The 11,197-nt window shown below is 51.5% G+C and overlaps 1 protein-coding gene across 1 annotated transcript in view; it reads right to left on the reverse strand.

Annotated features, from left to right (window-relative positions):
* Window positions 1-2,429: 2,429 nt before the first annotated feature.
* RNF165 (ring finger protein 165) overlaps window positions 2,430-11,197 on the reverse strand; it is a 38,653-nt gene continuing 29,885 nt past the window's right edge. The window contains exons 8-9 of the mRNA XM_015407103.1: window positions 5,652-5,758; window positions 2,430-2,547 (exon numbers count right to left, since the gene is read on the reverse strand). Of these exons, the coding sequence (XP_015262589.1) occupies window positions 2,430-2,547; window positions 5,652-5,758 (225 nt within the window). The remainder of the gene's footprint in view (window positions 2,548-5,651; window positions 5,759-11,197) is intronic.

Consider the following 11,197-nt stretch of genomic DNA (forward strand, 5'->3'; position numbering starts at 1 on the left):
TCTCGTAGCCTATCTGACTCACTTTCTGACCAATTATCCTCGAGCAAAAGCTCCGAGCGCGCGGTGCCTTCCACCCATCAAAAAAAACCCTCCACTCATCCATCTGCTTGCTTCCTCCTCCCAGTTCCTCCGGGCAAAACAGCCCTACAGTTTTTAAAAGTCAACCTCCCTTCGAAAGAGGGATGCCAACTCCTGGTTGGGAAATCCATGGAGATTTTGAGGGGTGGAGCCTGAAGAAGGTGGGGGTTGGGGCAGGACAGACCTCCGCGGGGTGCAATGCCAGAGATTCCACCCTCCAAATCGGCCATCTTCTCCAGGAGAACAGATCTCTGTTCTCTGGAGATTGACAGCTCGTTCCAGAAGATCTCCAGTCCCTACCTGGAAGGTTGGCAACCCTGGTCCCAATGAGCAAATTTATTTATTTATTCATTTATTTATGTATTCAGTTTATACCCCCCCCTACCCACCAAGGGCGGCTGAGCCTGCCACAATGGCCATTTTGTGCCAGAGTGGCCAACGGTGGAGAAGTATGTAATTAATCATCACTCGGTCTCCTCTTCCATAGATCGGGGGTCCCCAACGCGGTGCCTGTGGGCATCTCAGCACCTGCCGGCACCTTTTCTGGCAAACGCTCTCGGCACCTGCCGGCACCTTTTCTGGCAAACGCCAAGAGCTTTTAGAAAGCAGGTGGGGCTGGGTGGGCCTTTTGCCCAGCAAGGCTTCTGATTGGCCATCGGGGATTTGATTGGCTGTGCGGGTTTCTAAAAACATCGGTTTGGCAGCCGCTGCCGCCCCAGCACGAGAGTCTTCACGGTAAGTCGTGGCGGCCTTTTTGTGTCTGGCTCCACCTCCTTTGGCATCCATTGGGCAGCCGCGCCCACCATGTGTCAGGATTGCAATGATGCCCGCGGGCTCAAAAAGGTTGGGGACACCCCCCCCCCCGTGGAAGGGGTTTTGGTCCAATTGCGGGAAAGCCCACCACCTAATAACACTGGGACTCATGAGCTTAAGGAAGCATTTGAACCCAAAGGGTGTGAAAGTTGTTTAGGGCTGCCATTTGCCCGTGGGGGGGGGGTCCCCTGATTTTGCAGCTCCTGCCTGCCGCTAGCCAGATGGCCGGCGGGAGGGAACCCCCCCCCAAAAAAACAGTGACATTGCATGTGACGTGCTTGCGTCACCCAAAAAGGATGTCGGCTCATCGGCGACATCGGGGGTGTGTGTGATGCTCTGGTTGGACGCAGATTTTACCATAGAGTTTTGCCCCAAATCCAGAACGTCACACCCAATGTCGCCAACGTGCCGATATCACTTCTGGGTCACTGTTTCGGGGGGGGGATATCGGGCAACATCACTTCCCACTCCCGGAACGTCCCCCCCATCCCCACCACCCCCGACGGGCGAAAGGGGCCTGAAAACCCTAAAGGTACTCATGAAAACTTTGTTTATCCTTTTCCTGTTCAGACACAGGAGAAGGAAGCAAGCGACAATCGAGCGCTGGACCCTCGGTAACGCATCCGGCGCAGCAGGTAAGGAAGAAGGAAGCTTCCGGCAATCGCTCCATCCCCCCCATTTACTTCCAATTCTCATTTCCCAATTTTTCTTTTTTAAAGTATCTCTCTGCAGACTTGACTCTCTGTTAATAAATGCTGCTGAGGAAAAAAGGGGGGGGGGATTCATCATTTCCCCCTCCCCCGTCACAATGTAAACAGGATTTTTTTTTCTCTTTTCACCTAAGCAATGGAAGAATTTATATTCTCTCTCTCTCTCTCTCTTTCCCCTAATGTTTTCAGCCAGGCACCAAAGCAACGGATCTTTATGCAAAAACAAAATATTCTTTTCCCCCCCCCGAAAAAAACCAACAAAATGTTTGGTGCGAATTAGGTAACAGCGACATATCCACCACAAAGATGACGGGGCACCAAGACAACATCTCCAAGCGCACATGCTCCAGTAGCCATCCATAGAAAGAGCTAAAGAACCCCTAATGCATTTCTACTTATTTCGAGAGGTATATATATATACAATCCTTGTGAGAAGCAGGATTGAGAAGCCGTCACTAGAACACTATGCGCCTCTGTCTGCGCAACTAAACTCTTCCCGCAGGGCGTTCTAGCTGCGTCCCCATGCATCTCTCAGCCCAGGGGCCTGCTGGGTTCTCTTCCTACCTCTAGACATTATAACCACCAAATCGTTGTTGTCGTCGTCTTCTTTTCCCTTTTGCTATTTTTATTTTTCGACTTCTTCTTTTTCTTCTCTCTCTCTCTTTCTCTCTCTCTCTTTAAATAAGCTGCAAAATGAACTTGCAGGCTTTCTTCAAAAAACAACAAAATAAAATTCGAATGGCTCAGAAGGCAAAACTCTGCTGTGAGGGACGTCGCGCGCCCCGGCAAGGACCGATAAAGGGAGGACGCCTCCGCACCGGGCCGGTTTCAGCTGTCGGAGCCCAGCTGGGTTTCAATGTCCACACGGCAGATGGGGCATTTCTTGCTGGTCGCTAGCCACTGGTCCACGCACACTTGGTGGAAGAGGTGCATACACGGCAACCTCCTGGAAGAGAGAAGCGGAAGGACTGGGTTACTGTTTGCCTGTGGAACTCTCTGCCACAGGAGATAGTGAGGGCCATGAGTTTAGCTGGTTTTAAAGGAGGATGAACAGACATTCGTGGAGGAGGATAGGTCTATGAAGGAATACATAAGAACATAAGAGAAACCAATGTTGGATCAGGCCAATGGCCCATCCAGTCCAACACTCTGTATCACACAGTGGCCAGAAATACCAGGTGCCATCAGGAGGTCCAGCAGTGGGGCCAGGACACAAGGAGCCCTCCCACTGTTGCCCCCCCCAAGCACCAAGAACATAAGAACATAAGAGAAGCCAATGTTGGACCAGGCCAATGGCCCATCTAGTCCAACACTCTGTCACACAGTGGCCAGAAATACCAGGTGCCATCAGGAGGTCCAGCAGTGGACCTCAAGGACGGTACTGTCTGCTCAGACTGGCAGCAGCTCTCCAGGGTCTCGTGGAAGTCTCTCACATCACCTTCTACCCAATTCTTTTAACGGGAGCTGCTGGGGATAGAACCTGGGGCCTCCTGCATACAGAACAGAGGCTCTTCAGGGTCTCAGACAGAGGCCTTCCACATCACCTACTGCCTGTTTTCTTTTTAAGTGGAGATGCCGGGGATTGAACCTGGGACCTTCTGCCCGCCAAGCAGATGTTCTACCACTGAGCCACAGCCCCTCCCCAGCGGCATGGACAAAACCCAGGCCTTGTTCTCGGTCCAGAGCATGGTATATTTGCCTCCTTTTGCTCATGCTCTTGAAATTTCACTAGCATTATTGAAATATCTAAATCATCTGCTTCAATTTGTATCGGAACGTTTCGTGATACAAATTTTCCCCGGTGGGGGGGGACACATCATTGATCGGAGGAGATGATATCGGAATGGATGGAGCGGCGGTCTGAACGAGGCAGATTCCTCTACGAATCTTGGTGCTTGGGGGCGGGGGGGTTCAACAGTGGGAGGGCTTCTAATGTCCTGGACCCACTGGTGGACCTCCTGATGGCACTGGTATTTCTGGCCACTGTGTGATACAGAGTGTTGGACTGGATGGGCCTTTGGCCTGATCCAACATTGGCATCTCTTATGTTCTTATGTTCTTATGATTTGTGAATGGCTCTCTTGCACTTTTAACGAACGTTAATTATGACCAGAAGGTGGACTGATGTAACTCATCGTGGCATTAATTTTTTAAAAAGCAGCGAGGAAGTTCTGTTGCCTGATTGCCTACCCCCCTCCGCTACACTGGTCCTTGTGAAGAAATGCATTTTCTCCTGGGAGGTTGGCAAGGGGCGAAATTCTCCACAGGAAACCTCCTCAGGAAACAATCCATATACAAAAGAACCTCCTCAGGAAAGCTCCTCCATTAGCATGTTTCACAGCCTGGGGAACTCCTACAAGGCAATGACTCAGCCCTACCCCACCTTCCTGAGTAGATATAAATTACCTGCCTACCATTTTTCTTCTCACCTTGACACAGAGAGCACTCCATCTTTCTGTGTTATACCTCTGAGGATGCCAGTCACAGCCACTGGCGAAACGTCAGGTCCTACAATGCCAAGACCACGGCCAGACAACCCGGAAAATCTGCAACAGCTAATGAACTTCGGCCGTGAAAGCCTTCGACTACGTATTCTCCACTGTGTGTTTTAAAAGTTTTTTCTTTCTAGGCAGAGGAGGAACAGGGTCCGCTTGTACCTCAGCCCACCTTCATACAAATGCTCATGAGTTGAGACAAATGAAGGGTCAAGCTTCCCCCTTCTCTCCCCCCCACCCGTCTCCAGGCAGGGAACAGAGTTTGGAAGACTTGTCGGCTAGAACAGCTCCAGAACTGATCTCCAGGTAGGAGCAGGAGGAAATGCTTCCTTGACCTGGGCTGACCGGGTCAAGGAGAGAGAGATGGAAAAAAAAAATCTCCTTTGCAACAGGAAATAGCTCTCTTTTCTTTGGGATGCCGCACTGGGGAGAACTCTGAGCTCTGGCCTGCAAGTGGGTGGCCATTGGCCGTGTGCTCTCCTGGGAGACTGGGAACAAGCATTAAGGTAATGGCACCTCTGTAGAGGACTAGAACAGCTCAGCTAAAGAGCCTGTCCTGTATTTGAACAGCTGATAGGGCATGCCTTTAAATGCCTTCTGAGGTCACTTGCTTGTACCACCGCTGCCACAGCGGCATTAAATGCCTTCTCCAAGCCCCGTCACAACAGCTTGGCTTTGCAAAAGTCATTTAAAGGGAACTATTCCTTTAAATGTCATTTGCAAAGCCAAGCCATGTACCAGTAAACCTGGAAGCAGCGCAAGTTCACTCACCCCCTCCTCCGTTATACCCTATGGGAACGGTCCCCATAGAGCAGCGGTTCTCAACCTGTGGGTCGCGACCCCTTTGGGGGTCGGATGACCCTTTCACAGGGGTCGTCTAAGACCATCGGTCATGATGGTTTTATGGTTGGGGGTCACCACAACATGAGGAACTATATTAAAGGGTCACAGCATTAGGAAGGTTGAGAACCACTGCCATAGAGTGTAACGGAGCCGAATAAATTCGGCAATCCCGTTTATTTCCCTTAACGGAGCCGAATAAATTCGGCAATCCCGATTATTTCCAATATTGGGATTCAGGAATATCGGGAAATACCAATATCTTGGGTGTTCTTTTCACCCAACCGGAAAAATACTGATTTATTTATTTATTTTTGCACACCCCTTCTTGCGACCCTACAGGGAGATCTCCCGCTATTACAATTGATCTCCAAACAACCAAAACGGGTTCTCATGGAGAAAATGGCTGCTTTAGAAGGTGGACCCTAGGGCATCATACCCTGCTGAGGTCCCTCCGCTCCCCAAACCCTGTCCCACCCAGGGTCCATCTCTGAAATCTCCAGATATTTCCCAGCTTGGAGTGGGCAGCTCTACTGCACCCTCTTAAACTGCCGTTTCCTCCAGAAGAACTGATCTCTGTAATCTGGAGATCTCCAGGCCCCACCTGGAGGCTGGCTGGCAACCGTGCCAAGCCATCGCACGACAAACAGAAATGGGGCGGGGTGGGGGATAGCGCAACATGGACCTCCCAGTCTCCCTTGGAGAATAATTATACCTCACGTCCTCGCCATCTTCCAGCATGGAGAGACAGATTGTGCATTTCTCGTCCGTGTCCGACTCCTCCCCCTCTTCCTTCTCCGCTTTGTTCTCCTGCGGTCTTCTCTGCGGGGAGAGCCAAAGACATCAGCGCATTAGCGGAGGCGAAGCCTGACAGAAGCGTGGCGAACGGAACGGGCGAGGGCTCTGCGATTCCCCTGTGTGGACACAGCGGGTCAGGGAAATCTGCCCCGGCTAAATAAAAATCCTCACAGGGAGGGATGCCAAGTCTCATTAGCACCCTGCCAGTCTACGTGAGGCGGGAGAGGAGAGGCTGACGGATGCCTGTCAGCCTCCTGCCAGAAGGGAAGGATTTCACAGCCGCGGGAGCCGCGTCTGTGGCTAGGCCGGTTCTGTCAGAACCCACAATCCCCCCCCCTCACTAAGACCTCTTTTTCCTTAACAAGACCTTCCCAGCAACTAACCCACACACACCCTCTGTCTACCTATATTTGCATCTTGACTCCAATCAGCCCTTCCTGGCGATTTACCCCCCTCTCTACTGAAGAAGAAGAAGAAGAAGAGATTGGGTTTATACCCCACCCTTCACTACCCAAAGGAGTTTCAGAGCGGCTTACCAACTCCTTTCCCTTCCCCTCCCCACAATAGACACCCTGTGAGGTAAAAGAAGAAGAAGAAGAGATTGGATTTATACCCCGCCCTTCACTACCCAAAGGAGTCTCAGAGCGGCTTACAGACTCCTTTCCCTTCCCCTCCCCACCACAGACACCCTGTGAGGTAAAAGAAGAAGAGGAGGAGATTGGATTTATACCCCGCCCTTTACTACCCAAAGGAGTCTCAGAGCGGCTTACCAACTCCTTTCCCTTCCCCTCCCCACAACAGACACCCCTGTGAGGTAGGCGGGGCTGAGAGAGCTCTCTCGGAAACTGCTCTTTTTCAAGGACGGCTCTGACGGAACTATGGCTCGCCCAAGGTCATCCGGCAGCTGCAAGTGGAGGAGTGGGGAATCAAGCCCAGTTCTCCCAGATTAGAGTCCGTGCACTTAACCACTACACCAAACTGGCTCTCAAACTGGGGGTGCCAACCTCCAGGTGGGACCTGGAGATCCCCTGGAATCACAGCTCGTCTCCAGACTACGGAGATCGGTTCCCCTGGAGGAAATGGATGCTCTGGAGGGTGGACTCTATGTCACTGGGTGCGTTCAGATGGGGCATATGCAATGGTATAGGTGCCAGCTGGAATTGGGGTACTTACCGGCGTTAACACGGGGGACATCTGCCTTCCGTCCCTAACCGTTGCAAAGAGCTTTAAACCGTTGTATTCTGCCACTAGGTCCCCAAGTGGTGGTATCCTGAGTGCAACGGTTGTAATCGCTTTACCCCCCGTCTGATTGCTCTCCACTGTTCTAGAGCCACTTCCGTTCGGAAGCCTGAGGCTTCCGATTTTCACCCGCCAGATTTTTTTTTAGGGCGGCGATATGCGCTTGGGCGAAGCTTCGCCCCGGCGTTTGTTTTTTTAAAAAATAAAAGGTCCTTAGTTTAAGGTTTTAGAGGACTCCGGGACCTCAGGGAGGCCAGTTTGGTCTTTAAACTTTAAAGGTAAGTCCTCTCTTCGGGGCATGCTTTTCGGGACGCGGTGTTTTGCACATGCACGCAGATCGCCATTCTGTGGATGGCTGCCTATGCGCATGCGCAAACTGAGGTTGTTGTTTTTTTAAAAAAAAATGCCTACGCTCGCTGTGTGTGAACGGGCATACAGCGATGGGCTCCGCAGACAGGAGGTAAGTGTGATCGCGTTTCAGCCGGCATAAACTGCACCGGTTCCAACCAGTACAGTTTATGCCGGCTGAAACACCCCGTCTGAACGCACCCATTGTGTCCCACTGAGGTCCCTGACCTCCCCAGGTGCCATCCCCAAATCTCCAGGGGTTTCCCTACCTGGATCTGGCAACCCTACACCCCCATTCCCTGCCGGTGGCCACGGGCAACCTGGAGACCCAACTCTCTACCTATATGTAATGGTTGGGGAAGTCTGTTTCTGAAGAAGTGTGCGTGCGCACGAAAGCTTATACCCAGAAGAAAACTTTGTTTATATCAAAGGTACCCCTGGACTCGGCCTTTGTCCTGGTGTTTCAGACCAACATGGCTACCCCACTTGAAGACCCTCTGCTGGTGAGGGAGCTTGAATGACTCACTATACAAAGACAAGAACCTTTAATATTCCCCCTGCAAATAACTCAGGTTCCCACTGGTGGGGGATATCTGCAAACGGCACAGGGGGGATTCTAATATTCGGCTTTGTGAGATGGCTGCCAGCCTCCAGGTGGGGCCTGGAGATTGGCGATCCCGGTTCCTCGGATCCAACTTGCTTCCCCCCATGGCCGCAGAAAAAGAGCCCCTCTCCCCCCACGTCCCAGTCCTGAGCCGAATCGGGCCCACCAGATTCGGACAAAGCTGTTCCCCACAGTGTGCAGAAGGCCCCAGGTTCATTCCCCCAGCTGTGCGGAAACAAGTTTGGGCCCAACTAATTGAAAACCCTGTCATGTAAGCTGGACGCCGAGACATCTAATATGCCTTTCAGCAGCACTTCTTTTGTAAAAAAAGCCCAGCAGGAACTCATTAGCATAATAGGCCACACCCAACAGCAGACACTCATTAGCATACTGGATCACACCCCTGACAGCACAGCTCAATAGCATATGAGGCCACACCCCCATGTTACCAGAAGTGTGGTCATCCAGCCACACCCACCTTTTGCTTCTTATTCTGTTTACTTTGTTTGTGGTCAAAACCCAGGGCTTTTTTTGTAGCAGGAATTCCCTTGCATGTTAGGCCACACACCCCTAATTGTAGCCAATCCTAATGAGTTTCTGCTGTTGGGCGTGACCTAATATGCTAATGAGTTCATGATGGGCGTGGCCAACTCGGGAGCCAGCCGGAACTCCGCTCCTGTGCGTTCCTGCCCAAAAATAGCCCTGCCTTTCAGGAACCACAATCTGAGGGAGGGACATCAACAGGGTAGGATGCCAGAGAGTTCGTCTCCAGAGTGGCCATTTTCTCCAGGGGGACAGGTCTCTGTGGTCTGGAGGTTGACTGCAATTCCAGAAGATCTCCAGGCCCTACCTGGAGAGTGGCTACCCTGGACATCGCCAAGAAACTATCACAGTCTCATGATCCCACCCTGCCCTCTTTCTGTCCCGAGTGGTGGCAGCAGTAACACGGGTACCCCTAGAAGTACTGGCAGTCTTTAAGCAGCGACTGGACAAACACTTAACAGGGATGAACGTAAGAACACAGGAGAAGCCAATGTTGGATCAGGCCAATGGCCCGTCCAGTCCAACACTCTGTGTCACACAGTGGCCAAAAAGACCAGGTGCCACCAGGAGGTCCACCAGGTGGGGCCAGGACACTAGAAGTCCTTCCACTCTTGCCCCCCCAAGCACCAAGAATACAGAGCATCCCTTGCCCCCAGACTGAGAGTTCCTACCTATACCTTGTGGTTCCTACATCATGGCCACACCTGGGAAAGGGAAGACTGAATCTAGCCCTAACGGTTGGATATCACTCAGAAAAGTTCCCCTTTGAAATATACACTGCAAACACGCAAGCGGCTAAAATACGAAGCGCTTCTCTAACTCTGACATGAGATGCAGATTCAAAATATGCCGGAAATCCCATCTGCCATTCCATGCAAAGGGGTTAAGATCCTGGGCGCGCTCCTGAAAAACCTTACAGCGCTATTCCATATTCCGGCTTCCATATTCAGCGCGTGACTCACAGTGCACGCTGTTCACAGCTCTCGACACTAAGCCCTCCAAATCCGTGGCTCGCTCAGCGCTGGTGCCGCTAGAAGACCCAAGATGAGCTCCGGAATTCAAAAAATCGTCACAGCGACGCTATCTTCGCAGAAGCCCGTTCTGCCAACACTCATTTCTGAACAGCTTGGGTAAGACTAGACAAGACTGGGTGGGGGTGGGGGTCTGCAAATAGATCTCCCAACCTCTTTAATGTATTGGGTTCCTGCAAATCTGTTCCACTTGGGGGAGATCTCCCCCCCCCCCGCCACACAGATTTCTCCCCTGACGGAAAGAAGCTTCCGGCATCAGAGAAAGGCTTCCAGTCACTGTAGGAAGTGCCACCATTAGTGGAACGGATCCATGGGATTTGACTGAGAGGCTCCAAACTGAATCTGATTAGACTGGATCTACAGGAAGAAGAAGGCGAAGAGATTGGATTTATACCCCGCCCTTCACTACCCGAAGGAGTCTCAGAGCTGCTTACAATCTCCTTTCCCTCCCCCTCCTTACAACAGACACCCTGTGAGGGAGGTGGGGCTGAGAGAGTTCTTTCGAGAACTGCCCTTGAGAGAACAGCTCCGAAAGAACTTGTGACTGACCCAAGGTCACACCAGCAGCTGCATGTGGAGGCGTGGAGAATCAAACCCAGTTCTCCCAAATCAGAGTCCATGCTCCTAACCAATACACCAAACTGGCTCTCAGGATTCACCCAAGACGTGAACGACAGACATAGCAGCCTGAATAGCCCGGACTAGGCTGAGATGGGCAGCTAAGCAGGGTCGGACACAGCTGGTACTTGGATGGAAGACCACCAAGGAAGATCGGGGTCGCTACGCGGAAGAAGGCAGTAACAAACCACCTCTGCTTATTTATTGCCATGAAAACCCTGTGTCGGGTTGCCCTGAGTCGGTTGTGACTTGATGGCATTTCATTATTATGATTGAACGACAGACTGGACTTTGATTTTTCCATTTTGATGCACTCTGTATTGTTTTTGGTATATTTGGCACAGGGCTTATTAGCAAAGGTGGGCCTCCTGACACAGAGTGTTGGACTGGATAGGCCATTGGCCTAATCCAACATGGCTTCTCTTATGATCTTACGTATTTCCCAACTGCTATTATTTACATTCCTCCAGCTTTTCTGCCAACCTGCATTCCCAGAGTTACCCCTGGGCACTGCTGGTCTTCCATACTCTCCCACCATGACTAGTTAATAGAGATTATCTCTTCCTTACAGCTTAGTACTCAGAGCCATTGTGCGAGCACTGAGTCTGGGTGCCGGTGAATCCACATGAGGTTGCCAACCTCCAGGTGGTGGCTGGAGATCTCCAAGCAGAAGAGATCAGTTCCCCTGGAGAAAATGGCCACTTCGGAAGGTGGGTTCTATGGCGATATACCCTGCTGAGGTCCCTCCCCTCCCCAAACCCCACTCTCCTCATTGGATTACCCCCCCCCAAATCTCCAGGTATTTCCCAACCCGGAGCTGGCAACCCTAGCTAGAGATCTACTGAATGCATTTTTATCCTGTTGTTTCTCAAGGAGCTCAGGGAGGTGTACGTAGTTTCTTCTTCAACCCTATGAAGTTGGCCAGGCTAAGCGAGACTGGCCCATGGTCCCTCAGGAGGAAGAAGAAGAAGAAGAAGAAGAAGAAGAAGAAGAAGAAGAAGAAGAAGAAGAAGAAGAAGAAGAAGAAGAAGAAGAAGAAGAAGAAGAAGAAGAAGAAGAAGAGGAGGAGGAGGAGGAGGA

This window comes from Gekko japonicus, unplaced genomic scaffold (genome assembly GCF_001447785.1).
Source record: "Gekko japonicus isolate JY-2015 unplaced genomic scaffold, Gekko_japonicus_V1.1 scaffold2969, whole genome shotgun sequence".
Lineage (NCBI taxonomy): Eukaryota > Metazoa > Chordata > Lepidosauria > Squamata > Gekkonidae > Gekko > Gekko japonicus.